General features: G+C 37.6%; 1 protein-coding gene across 1 annotated transcript in view; it reads left to right on the forward strand.

Annotated features, from left to right (window-relative positions):
• The window catches only part of CLSTN1 (calsyntenin 1), a 34864-nt gene that overhangs the window by 1032 nt on the left and 10614 nt on the right, over nt 1-23218 (forward strand). The window contains exons 2-9 of the mRNA XM_010005248.1: nt 8086-8208; nt 14225-14254; nt 15697-15892; nt 17901-18109; nt 19104-19253; nt 19352-19537; nt 20429-20677; nt 22385-22506. Of these exons, the coding sequence (XP_010003550.1) occupies nt 8086-8208; nt 14225-14254; nt 15697-15892; nt 17901-18109; nt 19104-19253; nt 19352-19537; nt 20429-20677; nt 22385-22506 (1265 nt within the window). The remainder of the gene's footprint in view (nt 1-8085; nt 8209-14224; nt 14255-15696; nt 15893-17900; nt 18110-19103; nt 19254-19351; nt 19538-20428; nt 20678-22384; nt 22507-23218) is intronic.

A 23218-nucleotide genomic window follows, 5' to 3' on the forward strand; every position in this document is an offset into this window, starting at 1 on the left:
GACACGGAGACCCGCACCGCCCGCCCGCACCTCGGGGCTTGGGGCCGCGTCTGTGTGAGGCGGGAATGGCCGTGCTGAGAGCGCTGGGCTCCTGAGAGAGCCGTGACAGCCAGAGGGATGGGAAGGGGAAATAAAACACCTCCGAGGGCCCGAGGGGAGCCCGGCCTTCAGGCTTATGTAAAGAATACTCGTGTGGTTGTTGGCGAGGGCACAGAGCTTGGCCAAACCTTAAGCGATATGGCGTTTTTAAACATCGGCCTTGTGGCTATTGATTGATCTTGTGGAGTAAAAGCATACGCATTGCAGGTCTCCTGAGCAGGTCTCGGTAAGAGGTTTGCAAGCGCTTCTGTGCCTGAAGGTTACTCCTTGAATCGAGGGTGCCATCTCTGCAAGATTTAGCAGATCATACAGTGACATTTGAGATCTTGCATTTAATTTGAATGTAGATTAGAAGTGTGGCTTTAAAATGGCTTGCAAGTCCGTTGAAGAGTTCCTGATCTTAAAAACAACTCATTAAGGACACATCTTGCTGCGGTTTCCCTACATATGATCAAGAAGCTGCTGCTGTAGTAAAGAAGTCTGCCAGCTGTTTAGATGGTGACCATAATTTACCTGTACAAGGTCTCTTAAGTACAACCTATGCACTAGTGTTCTGGAGACCATTAAATGTAATGCTTACCACACCAATACAGAAGCACAATTCTATTGAATTGCTAGGTTTTCCCATCATTTGAAATTATGAATAAAGCAAAGATCAAAAACCATTTTCAAAGAATGCTAATAGATACTTGGAAATGAATGGCAAATCTAGGTAGTGAGACACAGGACAGCTCTTTTAGTGAGCTCTTCTGCAGTCTGTTGGAGACTTGTTTTCAGTCCAGTCTACAGAGCTGCTGGACGTCATCACACGTAACTGAGTTACAGTGAGAGGTCTGGTTTGGCTTTAGTATATCCTGTTACCTTAGTTCTTGAGATATTTTGGCTATTCTAGGTAGGCCTGTTAATAATGTTAAGGGAGGATTTATTTAACTACAAGTAGCAGAACACCTGGAAAGCTGCTGAGGCAACTCAGAATCATTTTCCTGTTGGTAGGAGAAACATGTATGGTAAACTTTCAGTTTTGTGCTGCATTGTCAATTAAATTTTTTTTCTTTTTGCCAAGTACACCTTAATTGTTTTCATCTGTGACTGTAAAAGTCATTATTACTGAGGTGGCTAAGATTTAAGTGGTGAAAACTGCATTAGATTCAGTAACGTGCAGAAGTGGACTGCAAAGGTTACACCAGAGTGGCGAGTTCCGTTCTCCAGTCCTGTGTATTCCTGTGGTTGGATCATGGGAGTGAAAGGTGTTTTCTTTAGTCATGATGGAAACAAATAAAAATAGGCTTTGGAGGATGTGATCCTACACAGAAATTAGGTCTGAGCTAGCTGACCTACCATCTTTCCTGTACTTCTAAGGGCTGCAAAGTGTGGTTTCAGCTTCTAAAGAGGCATATTCCTGTCCAGCTGATGTAGAACTGAATTTAACTGAGTTTATAATGTAATTGATCAAATTGACCCATATACTTCTAAGCTCATTGGACTGATGTTGCAATGGAAAAGCACTAGTTAGCAATGCATTCAAATAGTGTTTGTCAGAGTGAAGCAGTCGGTTATTTATGAACAGAACTGAACAGGGAGTGGAATAGAGTGAGTTTTCAGATGAGAAGACAGTGTGTCTAATGGCTGCTTCTTCCATAGTTACTGACCAGATAGAGCAATAGGCCTCTCTTGCTTGGTTCCATTCCAACTTACTGTAATTTAGGAAGGATATTGATTTTGAGGAAGCTTGCCTGATCTATGATTATTTCAGGAAGTTATGTGGTGCTACAAATATTTTAAATCCAAACCACTTTCTCAGTGCCATGGTCTTACTGCAGGTGCTTCTTTGACACAGGAACAACCTTTGTAATATAGGACTGGTGGTTGGGTTTCTCTCTCCTTTTTAGAGCCATGAAAATTTAAGACTGCCCCAAAGTATTATGAAGGAACAATTTGGATAATTATGGGGCGGTTGGGTTTTTTTGCCTTTTTTTTTTTCCCTCTAAGGTGTTAGGAAAGTAAAAGACCACCAAGACGATTCAGAATTAACCAGTGCTTGATCTTTCTGACTTGCGTGTGGAAGCATAATATACAGCCATCTGTTCATTTAAACAGTTTTAATCTCTTTCTCTGTATATATTAAGTAAAATAATACAATCCTCTGGAAATTGAAATGGAGGAGAGGTGGTCTGGACAAGCATGATTTACTTGGTGTGTTTGGAATCCTGTTGTGCCAGTTGCCTTCTCCCATATTATAAGACTGCAGGTTGTGCTGTCTGTGCCAAGTTATCAGGAAAATTTATCAACAGAAACTTTTCTAGACTTGTAAGTGTATCTTCGGTTTGAGGTGTTAAATGTTTCTGCAGGCTTGAAATGACCAGTTTCAGATTATTGCAGAGAGATTTTAGGAAGGAGGAGAGAAGCTAGGCTCACGAATTTCCATTTCTCGTGGAAGTTAGAAGGCTTGAAGTTAAATCCAGATCGTGCCACAGGGAAGCGTAGTGTGAACATCTCATCTCAAACAGATTAAATTAGAATTCTGGGTAAAGAATTTTGTGCCATGAAAAATCTTAGTATCTAATAGCTTAGTGGCTTATGGGTATGAAACTGTTCTGCAGCAGAGAAAAAAGCTTCTGCAGTCATTGATGTTTTCTGAACTAAAGCACTTATTGCCATTTTTCTGAGCTTTCTCATTTTATTTAGTTGTATTCAGAGCTGTCTCTCAAATTTTGTTTATGATATTAAGGGCCATACATCTTGTAGCATTATCATTATTGTCAGAGACAGAAGTGATACCTCAAAATATAGGAGAGTTTAGTAAGTCGGAAGCCTTGGTCTTAAATAAATCTTGTTTTGTGCTCTGATTTATTTGATTTGCACTGACTGACTCACATTGGCTTCAGTAGGCACTAAACCTCCTTAGGAGCCTTTACAAAGGACTATTAGGAACCTCAGTGCCTTTGAAGAACTGTCTGTCCTTTGTCGATAGTCTCCTCTCACTTTCTTTGTACTCAGATTGAAAACAAGTTGCTGCTACTGCTCCCTGTTGGCTTCCCTGTTTTTAAATGGAGACAAGTAGAGCCAGAAGTGCCTGCTGTACTGAGATGATGTTTGCTGTATTTATAAATAAGATTCCCTTTCAAGGAGTGAAGTTCATAAATATTACAATAGTTAGAAACTAAGTGATATCTATTCTTGCACTATAATTGGCAACATTTAAGTTATGTTTACAGTATTTCAGTGTTCTGTTTGGTTTAAAACATTTGAAATTTCACTTTAAAAATTCATGCTTTTTTGCCTTAGTCCTATATAGACTGTTTTGTATTGGGTTTTTTGGTGTGTTTTTTTTCTGTTTTCCCTGCCAAACTTTTGTCCTAATTGAAATTCAGGCAGTATACTCTCTAAGGACTCTGATACTCTGAATATTTCTTCTGCTGCAGTTGTGGATGATAAAAAATGCAGCTGGCTTCTAATCAGTCATTTGCATGTACCTTATTTTTGAGCTTGTAGCAAAACTTCCACGTATTTCTGTACAGCTAAAATCAGATTTAGGCAACTGGCTCATTGTCAAAGAGGAAACTCTTTAAGTGGTGATAAACCAGAGATTTTTCCCTAGGCAAAATGTAATTTAATAAAACCTGTTGAATTCCTACAGCCATTAGTTTGAATATGGTGTTTGGATAATTAGTTTTAATTGTACAGGCTCAAACTGTAGGCACCTGACAATTTATGAATATTACCTTGTGCTCCTGTTGAAAGACAGTTGAGTTTCCAGGGCACAAATTACAAGTGCTTATCTGAGGCCAAGAACCCAAGATAGAGATCCAAAATTGTGGCATAAATTTCAACCACCTGATTTTCTTTCAACCAGGATCTGTAGAGGTTAGTGTTAGTGGATGTCCATGCCCTTAACTTAATACCTCTCCTAGTCTGGATCCATCCCCCTATATTTTGTTACACCTTACAGCTTTCATGTCCCAGTAATGGAAATTGAAGTTTGTCTTGGAAACCCATACTACAGATAAGGAAAGTACCATCCTGTCAAGAAACTCATAGTTTGTCTTGGAAACCCATACTACAAGGATACATACTACTACTATAAGGAAAGTACCATCCTGTCAAGAAACTCAGCATTTGAGCTAAACTTATGTTCAGTTCTATTTACTTGGTTATCAGATGATTTTTGATAAAATTCTAGGCATGAGAAGACCCAGTTAAACAAGTAAATTAAATCTTTTAATTACTACTGATAAATTGCAAGTTGTTTCTATACAAACTTGATCCTCTCTTTTTTCTAATGGAAAATAGAGGCACAGGTCTGGATTACAGGCTGGGGAGCCTAGGGCAGGAGCAGAACACACATTAGAATTGGGCCATGCTACACCCTTTCTTATTCAACTTTACTTTCAGGGTGGAGAAGGTGTATTTTATCATGTAGATACTTCCTTCTTGGCCGAGCTATATTTTTTCTATGGTTATGTACTACACAAGCTTATTATTTTAATGATATTGCTTGAAATTGCATCAGAACAGTACTAAATTATGAATATTCAAGGCAAGATATGCTTCAGAGTTTTTACTGTGTCACTGAAAGGCGTACTTTATTGTCTTATATCAAGAGGAAGAAAATTAGAAGATGTACCTTCAGAGCAGGGGTAAAGGACTGTTTACTCAGTTAATTGAGTGCAGTTCATTTGAACTGACAGAGAATATAACTTTTTATGTAGTCTCTGGATTTTTTATGAATTCTCAAAGATGGATTTAGAAAATGAATACTTTAGCTGCCATCACTGGATTGAACATTTAGCTTTCATACTCCAGTTCTTGTTATTGAGTTTGTTCAATATGTTTTACTAGTTAATTCTTAAAATTTGTTTAGACATAAATTGTCCTGATGTAGTTGTAAAGATATATAGCATTGCTAACAACACTTGCTATATGTTAGAATTAGTTATCCAGAAGAAAATATATTTTCAACTACAGCCCTTTCTTGTTGTGATGTGTCTAAATCTTCAGTTATGTAGGTGCCAGGTTCTATTGAAGTCAAATGAATGTCAGACCACTGGTAAGAAGATAACTGAAGTACTCAGGACTCTCTAAGTTAATTTTAATGTTTGCATTCAAATACTGGAACTTAATTAATTCTGATTGTCTTAAGATAATAGCTTTTGATTGAAGTTTCCATACTAGTCCTAGACCCCATTGTCCTCCCCACATATTAATTTCCATTCATTAATTCTTTTAAATAGCAGGAAAAAATTGCTGCTAGTTGATCAGAGGGATTGCATTCTGCAGCATCAGCTCCTGCTTTGGTGGAGCATCCTTTCTTGCATGTGTGTTCCTTCTCTGCAGAACAGAAAGTAGTACCACTCAGTATTTGTACAAGTTGGTCTGCTCAGTTTCATGGGAAATAGACCTAGAGCAAATGGAATTTTTAAAACCTGTGTTCAAGGCACACATCACATCAGGCACCAGTTCCCTTTCCTCCTCTGGCTTAGCAGAGATTATCTTTAGATAAACTGAGTTGGACAGGTGGCTGGTGCTCACCTTGCAGACACACGTTCAGTCACTGCTCGGCAGCCATCAAGGCTGTGGCACGAGCTTTACATTTCAGTTTTGCTCCCTGCAAACAGAGGTATGCTTGGCTGTCCTGTACATTTATTTGGCCCCTAAAAAATATGTAGAAGTCAGCCTGCTGTGTTGTTCCACGGTAGCTTCCCCCACTTGACTAGATTAAATGCTGGTTGGGATTTACAATAGATTCCAGTTGAGGCGCTTACAAATAGTGTGAATATTGTATTTCAAGGAAACCAGTGTAGTTTATCCCAGTTAAATGGCAAGAGATTAACAGCTCAGGGCACTTTGTTAGTGTCAGGCTTGGAACAGGCCGACTGTTTTGGTTTGAAAGGAACAGTATGGCTTTGAACAACTTTCTCTGTAGATACCAGGAATTTTGTGACAAGTAAAGAGGGGAAAAATGTGATCATTTTCAGTCCAACATTTAATAATATTTAGGCCAACTGAGATCAGAAGAATACTTGGTTCAATTCTGCAGTTGGTTCAGGGGAAGCAGTAATGTATTGCTCATAAGCTGTGCCTCATATGCTAGCTTGAGAATTTCTTGCAGTATGTGGTTATGCTGGAGTCAGTTGATCACAAATATGGATAACAGGCCTTTCCTGGATATTCAGCAGTAAGTTTGGTGAATGTTTTAAAATCCAGTGATGTGTAGCCTTCATAAACACAAAGGGATTTAAGCTTTATGTTTTAAAATCTGGTGATGTTTTAGCCTTACTAAACACAAAGGGGTTTAAGCTTTATGATTTTATTGTCTAGAGCACAATAAAAGGACATGAGTTTGCTTTTAACTGGGACAGTTGTTTGACGGTTTACTAGACTCTGCAGATGCTTAGCATACTCCTAATTCTGTTCATATGTGGATATAGTACTTCAGCCTTTTATAGAACTCTCTACCCTACAGTAGTGGAATTTCCTGTGGGTTGCTAAATTCGAAGAAGGTTTCTTAATGCTTATTAAAAAAAAAAAAAAAAAAAAAAGAATTAATTATATTCAGAAACATTAGAAAGGAGATGGAGTCTTTCCTGGCAGAGATCTGTTCTAGTAATTTATACTAAGTCCTTGCAAAGACAAATATGAATGAGTGAAAGGGTGTTCAGTCGAGCTGTAACTGCCCCAGATGCACTGACAGAAAAATACACGTGTGTCCTTCTTATTCTCCCACCAGCCATGGATTAGTGAAACACTTCTCTTCAGACCGGATATGAATTGACACGTTTCAATTGGAAGCTCTCACTGGGGCAGTTACTGATGCAGACCCTCTGAGGGAGGAATGATGTGTTAGTCTCTTGGACCCTGACAAAGTTTGTTCTAAAGTGCCACGTACTTTGGAGGGTGCTGCAGAAGTGTTCTCTGGGGAGACAGAACAATGTGGTTGACACTTAGCTGTCTATTTGGTATGCTGAATATTGAAAACATGCCCCTGCCAGTGGATTGAGGCAATAAAGATAGTAGTGTTGCCTTATTGACTGAAACCACATGGTGGTAATTAAACTCTGTTTGCATTCAAATAGTTTGTTGTGAGTTCTCTCTTGCTACATTATTATGTATGAAGATACTATATCCTGTCTAGCAGTTTGATGCTACTAACCAGGAGAGGATTACAGATGAAAGCATGTTGGGAGATTGTTACAGTTTCCTGGATGAGGTCTCTACCTCTAGGTTTAGTCATTTGTTTAAATGTCCTTTTGTCACTGTTTTGTTGTGGGTTTTTTTTTTTTTTTTTTAGTTTTTTAAATAATAATAATTAAAAAACCCCATGCAGGACAAAATGCTGAAAAAAAAGCCTTTACATTCTGAAGAACAGTCCACCAACTGCATCCCAAGTTTTCCAAGTTGGAGAGTAGTAGAGTGTACCCAAACCTTTGTGCTTCATATTGGCTGGTCTTGCTTCATGTAGTGCTGAATAGAGGTTTCTCTGGTGTTACACTTGTGTTTAGTTTTTAAAATAATAATAATTAAAAAACCCCATGCAGGACAAAATGCTGAAAAAAAAGCCTTTACATTCTGAAGAACAGTCCACCAACTGCATCCCAAGTTTTCCAAGTTGGAGAGTAGTAGAGTGTACCCAAACCTTTGTGCTTCATATTGGCTGGTCTTGCTTCATGTAGTGCTGAATAGAGGTTTCTCTGGTGTTACACTTGGCACTGGTGGCAGTGGTTCCCCATCTCTGTTACAAGGTATTTTTTAATTGCTCTTCGGGGGTATCTTCTATCCCAGTATAGTTAAGAGACTAATTTAGATTCTCTGAGTTACTTTTGGAAGGCCTACAGGGACACTGAACTCTTTTGTCTGAGATTTTCTAATTTAGTAAAATGCTCATTCAGATTTAGAAAAATGAAAGAGGAATAAAACAGTGTTATCAAGTATTTTTAAAACAAGCTGTGGGTTTCAAGTGTTTTGACTTTGTACTTTGTTTCCTTTCAGTTAACAAGCATAAGCCATGGATTGAAACAACCTATCATGGTATAGTTACAGAAAATGACAACACGGTGCTCTTGGACCCTCCTCTAATAGCCCTGGACAAGGATGCACCTCTGCGTTTTGCAGGTAATGAATTAATCTACATTTCTTTAGGAAGTGTAAGAGCCTTCTTGATGACAAATGCTGTGTGTTATTTAGTGTGTTTTCCCTAACAGTAGCATAATGTTTCCAAGCTTTTAGACCCTAGAAAGTGTTTGTGCATGAACCAGAGTTTTATTTCATATTAACAGCCATAAATGTACAGCTGTATCCAGAAATCCAAACCAGACTGCTGATATTCCATGCTGCTTTCAATTTCATGTGTGTGTGTTAATTTTTCTGAACATTTTTTTCCCCTCCTTGTGTTTAACCTTTTCTTGGGTCCTCTGGATTCCACATTTCACAGCATTCAGTCTAGGAGTTCTGAAACAAATATTTTCTTAGAATTCTGAGCAGTGCTTTTGCTTTTCTTAGTGTTTTTGATTTGTGTCTTAATAGATTGAAAACAGTAATTAGTAGAATTAAGATTACATTTCTTCTGTGCAGTAGTTAGACAGAAAATTCCTGTAGAAATCTAGATTTTCTGTGATAACTTGCTTAGTAGTTCTGGGGTATTTTAAAAAAGTGGACAACCCACTTTGACCTGAAGAAAAGGCTTTTCCTCTTCTGGTAAAGAACATAGGGAATGATACACAAGCCACTTGCAAAATGTTCACTTTCAGCTAATTGTTCGCTTTCAACATAGGACTGACAGTTGATAGGTTTTTTATAAACCCATGCAGTGTTTGTTTTTTTTTTTTCTGGAAACTACTGTTTAAGAATACTGTATTCATGATTGGACACAGTGTTATGGAAAGTACATTTTTGGCTTCACAAAAATATTAAAAATCGTGTTTGAATAATAGCAGCAGGCATCTGCAGGTTTTTAAGTCAGTTGTAGCAGATAACACAAGCTTAAATTAGATACTTGTAGAAGTCTACTTGGTTAAGTAAAATTTTAGAGTTAAGAAACCTAGTAAAATACCTAGGGGATGTGGCATAAGCCAGTTTTGGGAATGTTTTTTAGCCTGGCTTCAAGGAGAAGGTGATAGAAAAAGAAAGTAATTGAATTAACAGCCATTGAAATGGCCGTTGGAGATGTTCAGCATGCTGGCTGAATTGTGTGCTACAGTATTACAGCAACTCAATCACAGTTTCTTAAAATGGTCCTTAAAGTCACAGTTTTGTTGCATTATCATAAGGCTGTAATTATCTCCAAGGCTGCCTTACAAATACAGGAAGTTCAGAGATAATGGAAAACCTCTGAAACTCAGACTTTCTCATGTGTTGGATATTCATGGCAGAGGCTCTTAAGGGATCCTAACTGGAAATAAATCTGATGTCTATGAACAAAAAACCCTTTTCATTTCCAGATGAAGACACTTGTGTTGGGATACAAAATCTGTTAAGTAAAAAGAGATATAGGAAGGCTGGCTTGTGTACTGGGAGATTAGGAGAATATGAGTCATCTCTCACAGTTTTTAAGTGCTTTAAATGTAGGCACTGGTAGTTAGACAGCATTGAACAGATTCTGAACATGGCAATTTTATACCTCTTGGTGGATAGTAAAGTTTTTTGAGTGCTGGATATCATGATGCTTTAAGAAAGAACCAGCAGATGTCTTCAAATAGACTGTCAGATTTGCAGAGGAAAATTCAATGTGAAAGCATCTCTGCAAACAAGACTGCTTTTCCATTGTGTTAGTCTAAATGGTATAAACCTGCTTTCATTTAATGAACATTTTTACTAACTGGAAAATGGTTTTGTTTAACTTTTGTCTAAACATAATATATTTTGGCATTCAAAACCTAACAATTCTTAAGTAGCAGCAGAGCAGTGGATTCTAAATAGTTACCTTAAATTCTGAGCATAACACACTAACATAGTAAAGAAATTTTCCTCAATATGACCCTGTTGGGTTTGAATTGTGTAAATTCTGAATGACTGTGCTGTGGGAATCTACAAAAGTATTTGTCTGCCATTAGATGGAACAATACTTGAATCTGTCCTTGAGGACACCAAATGTGGGAGATGTGTTGAATCAGCATTATCAGTTCTAGCTGGTGGTGCTGTAGTTGTGTTCTGGAATGGAGAATAGCCTTGTTGTCCAGCAGCATCTATGTGGGTGTTTAAGTGCAAGGAGCCCATTAGATCAGTGACATGTTTTCACAGCAAAACAAAGCATTTTCAGGATTAAATGGCTGCTTCAGCCCTGACTAATGTATTCCTACTTATAAATCAAATTTATTCCTACTTTCAAAGGTTGAGTATTTTAATTAACTGTTCCCCCTAGCTGAGCTGTGAAACTTTTGAACTGTCTGCAGGTATAAAATACTTTAAATAGAGCTTTCTCCTTTATTTTGATTTTGAGCATCCTGAAACTGGTGCATTTAAATTTTCTCCTATAATGTGAGGCAAATAAAAGTAATATTTTACTGCTTTGCTCACTCTGTGCTGTGGGTAGACTCCTTAAATTAAGGCATGCAAAAATAAGTAGGGTAATATAGACATTTATTTCTAGGGAATTTTATAAGGTTTTACATCTGAAACAACACACTTTTGAAAACAGAGTTGGAATAGAGATGTGCCAGGTTGTCTTGTCATACTGCACCAAGTGTAGAGTCCCTGTGGAACCAGTCCTTTTGTACCATGATTGTTACAGATCTGCTTGAGAAGACAATGACCAGTCTTCTTCCTCTGAGAAATTTTTCTGCATTTCAAAGCAAGCCATGTTGGAATTTGATCCGAAATGGTTTTGCTGAAAAAATTTCTATTGTACATTAAACTGATTTTGGACATGAATAAAATGTCTGAAGCTCTCAATATGGATTTCTCCTTCAGTATGCAAAAAGAAACCGAATTTTTATTGCATTTGAAACAAACATCACTTTGCATCACTGAATGTGTTTTGTGATGAAGGTAATGCAGGGTCTTGCTAACAGGGTGCTTGAAATGTTTCCCTTGTGGAAGGAAATGTTTCCTTGGTTTTTCTGATGTGTCTGTAATAAGGTTTTCATCTCTTCCCCACCCCTAGAGAAAACCACTTCTCAGCCACAATACTTTATTTTCCCCTTTACTAATATTGAATGCAAGAGGTATTTTTGTGGGGGTTAGGAATTTCTTGCCTTGGAGTATGCATATGCATAGAGCTTTGAAAATGATCTTGCAGAATCTGTATGCATTCTTTAAAAGAAAAACAATAACAAACCAAAACTCCATTAATCCTTCCTGCCAGCTTCTCTCCAGAGGTGTGTGGGGTTCCCACGTAGCTGTGGGCCAGTGCTGAGGCTGTGTTTGTTTAGGGCAGGGAGCTGTGCTGACATCCTGTCTGTGTGTAATGCAGTGCTCAGCCGGATGATGGGGAGAAAGCAGTGAGATGTGGAGAAGATGAATGATGCTGTGTAATCAAACATAAAGATTTTGATCTTGTCACATCCAGGGAGTGATTCAGTGAGTGTACAACCAATATGTTGCACAGGCGGTTGGCAAACCTAAGGGAAGTTTTGTTGCAGTAGTATTTCAGCCATTTTCCATCAAATTTAAGGCATGAAGTGATGTTTTGTACCTATCATGCATACAAATACAAGCTTAAAGGGAGTTCTTGTGAAATTCAAAATTGGTTGTTTTTAAGAGTTTTATATGATGCTAAGAAATACTTGTTCAGGAGACATTCTAAAGGTATTGAAATGGGAAGCTTTCCTGAAGGCTTTCCATGACCTTCATGTAGACTGCTGCTCGGTTAGAGCTGGGAGAATGTGCTTCCTCTCCTGGGGAATGGAAATGTAGAGGGATAGCTGATTCCAAAGTTTGAAGAATGTCAAGTCAAGATTAGGAGAGGTAGAGGTTTGTTTCAGTAAAGCATCTCAGCTTCAGAATGAAATGAGGAAAAGCACCAAGCACATAGAACATTGGATGAATGAGTAGGGAGGATGGTATGGGACCAGGCTTACCAAATGGCAATGAAAAGAATGCACTGCCATGAATTCTGTAATCGCAGAAGAGCCTTACGCAAATGTATATAGGCATTTTGTAATGGAGGTGAAAATTAATATCGCCTGTGTATGGGAATATTAATCTGTAAATTGTCTTGAAAAAGCTCTGTAGCAGTTTGTGATGTATTTTTGAGAAAGGAGGGGGAGCTTCAATAATTGAAATAGTTTGTACTTCTGAGAATGACTCCTTTTTGCTTCTTTTCATTTTAGAGTAACTTTGAAGAGGCGTTCTTGAAAAGTCTGATAGGGTAGGGAGCTCTGCATTTGCTGATTTAGAACACTATCAGTAACACTATAGGTTTTATGCATTATAACCTTTTCAGTCACAAGCAGCTTGTCTATGTAGTAATAAAAGGGCATTTGTTAATCTTAATAGTGTGAAGTGGAAAATACAATTGTTATTGTTTGGGAATCATTTGGCAGGAGTTGAGTTACAGTGCAACTCGAACAGAAGCTTTACACCTTAAAAAGCACCTGGAGACACATGGATATTTATTGGAGGGGCTGTTTATGTCTTATGCTCAGAAGCCAAAAATATAATGCCTGAACTTCCTAGCAGCCAAACAGGTGTCTGTTGCCAGGGTTAAAGGTCCCTCCAGATGATAGAGAACGGACCAGTTTTAAATAGTCTCCCTTTCTCACAAACAGGTAATTGCAACATTAATACACTTCTCTCTCTTCTCTCCCTTATCAGACTTTCTGCTTTAATGTTCCCTTCTGTTTATTTTTTTCCTGTAATCTTAATGTTTCACACCCAATGCCTGATTCTCAAGGTTAGAGTTCTTGGAAGGGGGCAGGAAGGTGACTTTGGGGAGTAAGAGATGTGGAATATTTTAAGAATTGCAGTTGGAATGTTGCTGTTGGCTCATCAGTGGTGTCAGCCATGAATTCAAGCAGTGTAACATTTTGTTGAATGATCCTATTGCCAAAACATATTAAAAAACAAGTTTATATTTATATCCTGTGTAAGAATAGACTGAAATAAATGATGTGGGTGCCACAAGAGGCAGCATACTTGGTGCATTAAAATAAAGAGCTGATTATAAATCTAGGGATTACCTGAAGTGAGTTTCAGGGAGGAATTTCTAGAGAGAAACTGGCTCATTTTAAAATGGTCTACAAATTGTGGCATGTTGTAAAGTATTTTCCCTTAAATTTCTGCTTCAATATTTATCTGTAAATTTGCCTTTCTAAGAAAAATATTTCTCTGTAACTTTAGTGCCTCATCTCTTGTTAAGGCCACTGGAGAGTAGATTTGAACAACTCGGTTACTGCAAGTTGTTTGGAATTTTTAAGAATTAATAGGAAATCTGCTAGAAGTGTTTTTAATTCAGGTCAAAGATGTCAACAATCTGGAAAAAATGATATGTCAAATGATATGTAAAGGTGGTAGTTTGGGGGATTAATAGATTATGATTTCAAGAGGATTGAAGAACAGAGTTAACTGGCTTTCCATTTAAACTGTGAAACCATTGCAGATGTGCCTATCACAGTCATAATGTATTAAATATCTTGCAAATGTAGGTGTTACACAACCTAGGCCAATAAGAGTTTATGTGGAAACACAAATAGCCCATGACTACTTCAGTATTTTTTTTAATGGAACTCAGAAGGAGAATATGAAGTTTCTTAATTGTAGAAATATGGTAGTTTCATAGATAAAAGTTTGTTTAACTTATTTACCATGTCTTCTTCAAATAGAATAGCACAATAAATTCTGATGAAAATTCTATCTTACAAATAGTTCTTCATCAACATGGAATTTTGAAAATATCTTTTGTTTAGCAGATGGTGTTATTAAAAAAAGAAAATTACAAGAAGAAAAAACCCTTTTGATAAACATACTAAATACTTCAAAATTCTACACATGACAACCTGGACTTAAAAGGTTAAATCATATATAACAGAACTAAAACTAAAATTGTAACAAATAACAGCAAATCACCACTGGAGTTTTAGAACACGATTTTCCCAAAGCTTTTCTGTGTAGTGTGTGCATCTTTGCCTTTTCCTTATTTGCTCCCTTTCAATCTTTCCTGTTACTGACTTGGGTTTATCTTTTCTCCCTTTAGAGAGTTTTGAGGTGACAGTCACCAAAGAAGGTGATAAAGGGTTCTTTCTATCCCTTTTATGAATATTAACCTACTAACTGGTTATGAAATGGGGATTCAGCACTTAAACAGAAGATCCTGTCATGCTCTTTTGTACCATTTATTCTCCCAGTTGTTGTTTTTCCTATTTTAAAATATATTGATTAAAATCTGTTCTGTAACCAAGCCCTTGGTTAGAAATATCTGTAAATCAGACATCCATTTGAACCATTTGGGATTATTATATGTTGTGTGGACACTGAAGGAGCTGGTTTTGGCGAAAGGAGCATTTTCTGCTGTTTTCACCAATAGCTTATTTCTTGGGGACATCTTAGGTTTTTTCATGTGCTTTGCAAAGTAATTTTTAACTGCCAAAGCATTTTAACACCTTCCCTGTTGTACACTTCCTTCAGTACCTACTCCAGTAGTTTAAAATCAGAGTCAAATACTTTTTTTTCTTTTTTTAATGCATCTTGGCACGTTTACAGTAGGAGAGCACTCTTGGTATTATGATACCATTGCAACTATAGTAGCAAAATAGTGTTTTATGTTGATGCAAGAAAATCACCTTCAAAACATAGTAAGTGATACAAGTAAAAACATAGTGTAGGTGATGAAACTGTTTATTGAGTGGCTTTTGTTAGCACAGCTAGGTGTGCCAGGCTCACTCCACATCACCTGCTGACAGACTGACCCAGCTGTGCCAGCAAAAGGTCTTCCTGTGTTACCTTAGGCTTAGATGTGTTTTAAAATGATGTGCCGGGGACTTCTCTTACAAGTTTGTTATCATGAAGAGTTTGAATGCAAAGGAAAGCTTACATTCCATGTTTGAGCTTCCTTAACTAACATATTTGCTGTGTTAGAAATAGCTGTTGAAATGGATGCCTGAGAAGTTGGTATTTCTACCTTTCTCATTCAGTAGTTTATTTTGATTCCCTAATTATAGCCAGGTACATTGCACAGGAAGACTTTGTTCTTTGATTTGTTGACAGAATTTCTGTAATTTTGGTGCTGAACCTGTACATGAAGCTTTTTCATCCTTCGACTTGTAACTGTGCACTTTAACCTTTTGCTCTGGTCAAAATAAACAAGCTGCCTAGCTCTTCCCAGTAGCTTGGCATAGAGGATACTACCAGTGGCCTTGGCTGTATGCTCTCATGTGACCTGTTCTTACCCTAGAGCTATCTCAAGTACTCCTGTGAAATGCCTGTCTACATTTCTCTTTTTCTCTTTTGTATTCCTGCATGAATGGATGCAAAGTAAACAAGTTGCTTGGAAGGCAGACGTGTGCTTCTTTTTACAAATGTTCCCAGAAATCACCCATTTTAAAGCACAGCGCTCATGCTTTGTCCACAGACCCTCACAAACCCTTGGCTGCAAAATATTCGGTCATTTATTTTAAAAACGTGTCACAATTTGGACCAGTTTTAACCTCTCTTACTTTGAATCTGTAGGTGAGATTTGTGGATTTAAAATTCACGGGCAGAATGTTCCCTTTGAAGCAGTGGTAGTGGATAAATCCACTGGTGAGGGAATCATACGCTCTAAAGAGAAGCTGGACTGTGAACTGCAGAAGGATTACACCTTCACCATCCAGGCCTATGACTGCGGGAAAGGACCAGATGGAGCCAATGCAAAAAAATCCCACAAGTAAGTAAATCTGTGGTGGGCTGAGGGGAAGTTTGGTTTCAAGTGGACTCATGCTCGTGGTGATTTATGGTCAGTGTGTTCAGAGTAAACGCAAACCAAGTGTTAATACTGGAAGACTTTGATATAATGATAATATTAATAGAAGCAAAATGGCCATGTTTTGACACCCCTTTAGCTGTATTCTAGATGATACTACTTAATCCCTTGATGTCTCTGAATTTATATTAGAAAATAGTGTGGGAATACAGCAGGAAAACTGTTGAGTTAGTTAAAATCTGGCTTGAGTTGATATTGACAGTTTGCAAAGTCCAAGCTTGAGACATTTTTTCAGAATTCAGTTTCTGAAACTGAAAAAATTATTCAAGAAGTCAATCTATATTAAACTTGACACAACAGAAACAGACACATGTTGCTTTAGTTTCCAGGCAGCCTCACCAAAAAAGCAAGATCAATAGCCCAAGATTAATTTCTGCCTAGATTAAAGAATGGGATCAAAGCAATCTTTAGCCAGTCTTTATCTAAAGAAGAAACCACAATATAAAGTGCTCTCTGGAAAATCCACTTGAGATTTAATACCCTGGTGTAAACATCTGCAGAGCATGTGATGGATTACTGTTTGTGTAAGGCAAAGAAGGCCATAAATAAGATGAGGAATAGACTGGAAGCACTTATCTTGGTGACAAATACAGCCTTGTTACTCTGGAGCTGTGTGCTTCAACTAGGCAGCAGAAAGTTGTCTCTTTAAGGATTACACTTAAGGGAATTGGATATGCCCTTAGACTCTATTTGATATTCAGTTTGTCTTTTGAAGAAAGATTTCAAAGAGAAAGATGGCAACAAATGTTTTGTTGGGTTGCCTGCAATTACATTCTTTGTTCAGCTTGATAGTGTATATAGTTCCTTCTCTTCACTGTAGAACTTACTGTATTTTTCTACCTGTGTTGCTTAATTGAGACATAGATTTTATTCTGATGGGTCTAGTGAAAATTATGGTTATCCAGATTCATGGCTGTGTAATGAACCAGTACAGATCTAGGTGCCTGCACTGCAACTCTTCTTTCCCCACAGCAAAATTATGGTTTTCTAAGACCTCTGCCTCCAAACCACTGTTTTCGTTGTGGCTTTTAACCACCTTGGAGTTAAGCTCTTAAAGTCAGGAGCATGAAGCATGTATGGCACAGAAGGTCATTTTTGGTGGCATTTGTTCAACACAGGATAAAATAATACCTCAAAGACTTATTTTTTAGCATAAGCATTAGAAAACTTTTCTTTCATGGAAAGACTAGTGATTGAATCTGACATCCATTTACATTCTTGGTCACTGACAGAAACTGCATTAATTTCCTATTCTGTATAAACTTGAATCACTGATCAGCAGGAAAAAAAAATAGCTGTATGATCTGCTGAAGTGTATCTTCCACTTCTGTGTTCCTTCCATGTACATTGCCTGGTTTCTCATTCCTACATGCAAGAAACAAGCCAGTTTTTACTGACTTACACAGCTCAGTACTGTATTACCAAAAAAAAGCTTATCAGATGCACCTGACTGAGCTCTTAGCCTAAGAGCAGTCTCAACTGTCATTCTTGTTCACATGGAATAAAAATTGGGTGTTTACATCAAATACTCTGACAGCAGGAAAGCACTTGCAGGATTGTCCTGTTTTAACAGAAGTAAAAGCCTATTTTGTTACAGCTGTATTTTGTTATATTTCTGTAAAATGGCAGCAATTTAATAGTTGTAATACGAGGGTTTGAATTTTATTTGCAAATAAACAGCAATAGTAAGTAGTAATCTAAAACTAAACTGAATTATGTAACAACATTTAGGAAAAATATCTACTGCTTTCCTAGTTAGAGTGGATGAGATTGATAGTTATTAGTCATTGGTCACTTCTTTCAGGGAGCTTAAATCTGGAAGGATAGATAGCTTCATCTGTTTCATCACAGTCCTTGCATGAATGGGAGTTTTGGAATATTTAGTAAACTCACCTTTCTGTTTTCTTTCCAGAGCAACAGTTCATATTCAGGTGAATGATGTTAATGAGTATGCTCCTGTGTTCAAAGAGAAGTCCTATAAGGCAACAGTAATTGAAGGGAAGAGGTATGACAACATCCTGAAAGTGGAAGCAGTGGATGCAGATTGTTCACCTCAGTTCAGCCAGATTTGCAGTTACGAAATTGTAACTCCGGATGTACCTTTTGCTATTGACAAAGATGGTAAGAATATGATGCAAAATGGAGTGGGAATTACTGTACTTGGCTGTCCTAGGAGTAGGGCTTCCAACTGGACAGCATAAAACTACAGAACCCTGTTTTAGCCCCTTCCTTACAACATCATTACATGCATGTGCTCACTTCAGCAGTTTGAATCGATAATGAGGAGTGAGGTGTCTTTCAGTGCCAATACCATGTGCTGTCTACTGATGCAGGGAGCAGATGGTCATGCTGCAAGTATGTTGTTTTTTGTAAAATGCTTTTCAAATAAAGGAAATATGGTAGCTGCTTTATGTTTTAAACCAGCTCTTAGCAAGATTTCTTTTCACCCCTAGTTTTCTATTCTGTATTAGGCTAGGTTTTGCTAACTTGCTTTCAAAAATGGGATTCCATTGTGTGCTTGTCACATTTGAGATGCTCATATGTACCTCTGGAGATTGCAGTATCATAGTTACTGGTTTTGAAGTGTAGTCATTTGTTTAGGTAATTTTTTTCTGCTGATGATCTGTGAACCCTTTAGATTACTTCTGGAAGGTCAAGCTGATTAAGCAAAGCATGGGAGTTTTTAATGGGCTCTAGTTTGAGATTTTTGGGGATCCACATGGTCCGTGGACAATTTTCATGGGTATGCAAATTAAAAAGAAAAAAAGGTAGAAAATCCTGGCACATGTCAAGCAACTTCTGTATCAGTTACCACCTCTGAACAGTTTCATTTTGAGTGCTAGAATATGCTACAAAGAGCCCGGTAAGTATATGGCTGCTGTTCTGTGTATCTCTGAATTGATGTCATTCCTAAGGGTCTGGCCCTGATGCCTGGCATTGAAAACTCAGAAGTGAGGAGCTAATTCACCTGCAGTTGTGTCTGTTAAAGTCTTGGTACCTGTATGAAGTGCACAGGTGGTGCTTGGATGCATTAAATGTGGCAGTGACCCTGAGAAGTGAGTAGATACTGTGGTCTAATTGTTGCTTTATTTTTTTTTAATTTCTTGTGTGTCAGGTTATATAAAAAACACAGAAAAATTAAACTATGGTAAAGAACATCAGTATAAACTGACAGTAACGGCGTATGACTGTGGGAAGAAGAGAGCTGCTGAGGATGTCTTGGTTAAAATTAGCATTAAGCCTACGTGCAAGCCTGGCTGGCAAGGTTGGTTTGATCTCATTCCTTTCTGCTCTTAGCATTTGCCAGTATGTTCAGTCAAACATGAGAGATTTTAAACACTGTTTCTTTGGATAAATATACAGGTTGGAGCAAAAGAATTGAATATGAGCCTGGAACTGGTTCCTTAGCTCTCTTCCCTGGGATGCGTTTGGAAACCTGTGATGAGCCAATAACCTCCATTGAAGCAACAGTTGAACTGGAAACCAACCATATTGGTAAAGGCTGTGATAGAGACACCTACTCTGAGAAATCCATTCACAGACTCTGTGGTAAGAATGTTTCTGTTAAAATAAAATGGTCTTGATAAATATTTTTTCTTCAAATATTATGTTAGACTACAAATGAGTGAGTGAATATGGACTTAATGAAGTTTTCTCCAGTTTTTGCCTAGCAGGCAATAAAAAGCATGAAACTGGCTGAAAGTGGCTTTTAAAATAAGTCTCAAATGCAATAAAGAATCCCTTATTTCTGCCTCTCCACTAGCTTATATAGACTGATAATTTCCCTTACATGGGATTCATGTTCAGGAGCTGAAAGGATGTTACACATGCAGAATGGCCATTAAAGCCTCTCTGTGTTTTTGGAGCATGATGGATGTAAAGGATGCAATGTGAGAAATATATGGTGAAAAAGTAGATACAAAAACCAAAAAAGTGTAGTTTGAAAAAAATAGTTTATTTGCATCACTTAAATGTAAACTGTGCTTGCTCTGGGAATAAAGGGCTGCAGTTAAAGGGCTTATGAAAAGTTTATGGATCCTTTGTAGTCAAGAATCCTTTGCTTATGTGGCCTTCTCCAACTGCATGGATGTTAGTCTTGCAACTAATACAGTATCATGTTCGTGGGCCTGAGGGACAATTGGTATTAATGTTCCTAAGATAGAGGCAAATTAAGGTTCTACAGCTGGAGAGATAGTAAGCAAGACAATTTCAGTGAGATTAGTTGTCTACCCAGAAAATAAATGTATAGAAATCATAGTGATATTAAATGTCTATTATTAGTGTCACCTTATTTAAAAGAAAAATTGCTTTTGTATGATGGCAAGTGTGTACTGCTGGCAGTTGGTGCTGAAAAATTGGTACCCAGAAAAACAATTTGCTGTGAAACTAGCTGTGATCTTTCTAGTGTCTTGTTTTTTCATGTGAGTGTTTTTATTGTAGGTGCTTCTTCTGGCACAATTGAGCTGCTTCCCCCTCCAAGTAGTGCTGCTAACTGGACAATAGGACTTCCTACTGATAATGGTCATGACAGTGACCAAGTCTTTGAATTTAATGGCACACAAGCTGTGAAGATTCCAGATGGTGTTGTCACAGTCAATCTGAAAGAGCCCTTCATGATTTCAGTATGGATGAGACATGGGCCTGGGACCAAAGAGAAAGAGACAATTCTGTGCAATTCAGACAAGACAGGTTTGTCAACACTTCAAATATAAGCAGTCTTATTATTGGTTGTTGTTTTTCTGAGCTGTGGCAGTATATGTGAGAAACTGAAGTTTTTTTCTCTAGGTTAGGTTTTTCTTGGAACTGAAGTGGGCTGAAGAAGTTGCTCTTTATTGTGCTTACCTATAGAGGTGTGGCCTTGGATTGATTATCTAGTTTCAGTTTCAGATTAAGCAGCCTTATTTTTCTCTTTCAGTTTATATTATGCATTTCTTTTTGCTCTGGCAGATAACGTATTCTGGCAATGCAGTCTTGATTTTGCATCTCCAAAGCCTTGTTGGTGCTGCCCAAAATAATTAATATATATATATATATATCAGGTTTAGTAACAGCTCTTGCTACGTATCTTATTTTTTCTAGGATAAGATAATTTCCTCTTTTCCCAGTGATGAAGTTTTTTTTTCACCCTGTGTCTAATTTCAGTCTCTGAATGCTACAGACACAAGCATTTTGAAGATGCTATTAATAAGAAGGAAATCTAATAACCCTCTTTCCTTAATTGCTGTCTAATGGGGGGGTAAAAGAATTAAAGAATTCTTGTCTTTGTTAGTTGGAGCAGTGGATTTATTCAGCATATTAGAAAGAGATTTTATTTAAAATGCTGGTACATTTTTCAAAGGAAACTGTCCTGAATGTAGAGCAAACTCAGCAGCCCTCAGCTTAATTGAATTATGTTTGAAAATAAGAACATTTTAACAGTATTTGTAATGTTCTAAAAGCATTTAATTGAACAGGAGAAAAGTCACTGTCATTTAGAACTGGGTACAAATATTGTCCTCTTTCCCCTACCTTCACCCCTTCCTATTAATGAAAAAGAAAACTTTGGATTCGTCAAAGTAAGTGAGCTGGAAAAAAAAGGCAAACTTCAAAATACAATTCTTCTGTTTCCAAGTACATGGGAAGCTGACCTTCAAAACAATCTTTTTCCTTTTTTATTCCCTGGTTTGACCTAACTATAAAATTTTTGAGATAGGTAGTTTCTGGTAGTATAGTTATCATTATACAATATTGAAAGACTGGAACTAGGTTTGTTGGAGAGAGGCAATTCAGAATATATTGCACTGAAACAATACAGTCAGATTTAATGCTGTCAGGCTGGAAGATTGACATCATACTGGTATTTTTTTTCATTCCCTCATTTCTTGACTTACCCACTCCATGGAGCAGGCAATAGGACTAAAATGTGGGGTTTTTTCCTTATTCTCATCTGTTTCTCTACCATCTCACCTTTGTATTTATCTTAAATGTCCTTTAGAGCTATGACTATAGAGCTTTCTTTTAGGAAAGCATATCCACCTACCACCATGTGTACATGTTCCAAAACACTAATTAGCTGTGGTATAAATTACTAATTTGGAACAAAACAGCTCTTCTATTTGCAAATACAGCTTTTTTTCTGCTGCTGAGAGGTTTATCTCTGTGAGTCTTCAGCCCTGTGCCTTGGTTTAGGTTGGACACAGACGCGCCTGTCAATTGTCCAGTGAGTTTGTTACTCATGGGTTGTTCAAGAATGTTTGCCCCAACTACCCTTACAAATGTTTCTCATTCCCCTGATTCTATACTTGTTTCTTCCTATCAGTTACTGGTGGTTTATGTATGAAATGACAGAACACGTGAGTTTTGTGGAGTTGTTCTGGTTTGCAGAGCACAGCAGTGTTAACTAAAGCTCTTGTGCAGATATGAACCGGCACCACTACACGCTCTACATCCACAACTGCCGGCTGGTTTTCCTCTTCCGCCAAGACCCTTCAGAGGGAAAAACATACAAACCTGCTGAGTTTCACTGGAAACTTAATCAAGTAAGTTTGGAAGGACAGTTGGTAGGAGGTTAGAATGCAGTGAAAACCATCGGAGACCAAGCTTCTTGCTAAGATGATTATTAATGAATACTTTTTGCAACTCCAGACTGATGCTGTGTTTTATAGAACCAAATACTTGGACTGTGATCAAGTGTCAGAGACAGGTTCAGCTGTACCTTTTCATCTTGAATGGAGTATTAATGAAATAAAGTACAAGTCATTGTCCTGAAAGGTAGTAAAATGTGAATGTATATGTCAAAATACAATGTCAGTCTTGTAGCTGTGTTGTCAGTTAACTTCCCAAGTACCTTGTCAGGTAACATGCGTGAGAAAACAGGAACTACTCCAGTTTGTTTATAGCATTAAAGTATTTCTGAGCATGCAACATTTTTGCAGATCAAAGTGTTAAGAGGATAACAGAAGAACTTATCTTCTTAATCCTTTTATGCACTGAAATAAAACTTGTGACTTTTCACACATAGTGAGCAGTAGCTATGAATCAGTTTTCTTAATTAGATTTTACTTCACAAAAAGAGAGTGAATAGGCCTCTGAGAGTTGCAGGTACTTTCTGCTTCTTGTTCAAAATGGTTATGTTTTTCTCTAAACAGTACCTCTCAGCAGGTCCTTTGTCAAGCAGTGTTGTATTACAGCAGTATTTCAGACGGTACTTTGCCTTAGAGATGTATTTTTCAATTGAAATATACTGTTGTT

The sequence above is a fragment of the Chaetura pelagica genome, unplaced genomic scaffold (genome assembly GCF_000747805.2).
Source record: "Chaetura pelagica isolate M959 unplaced genomic scaffold, ChaPel_1.0 scaffold159, whole genome shotgun sequence".
In the NCBI taxonomy this organism is placed as follows: domain Eukaryota; kingdom Metazoa; phylum Chordata; class Aves; order Apodiformes; family Apodidae; genus Chaetura; species Chaetura pelagica.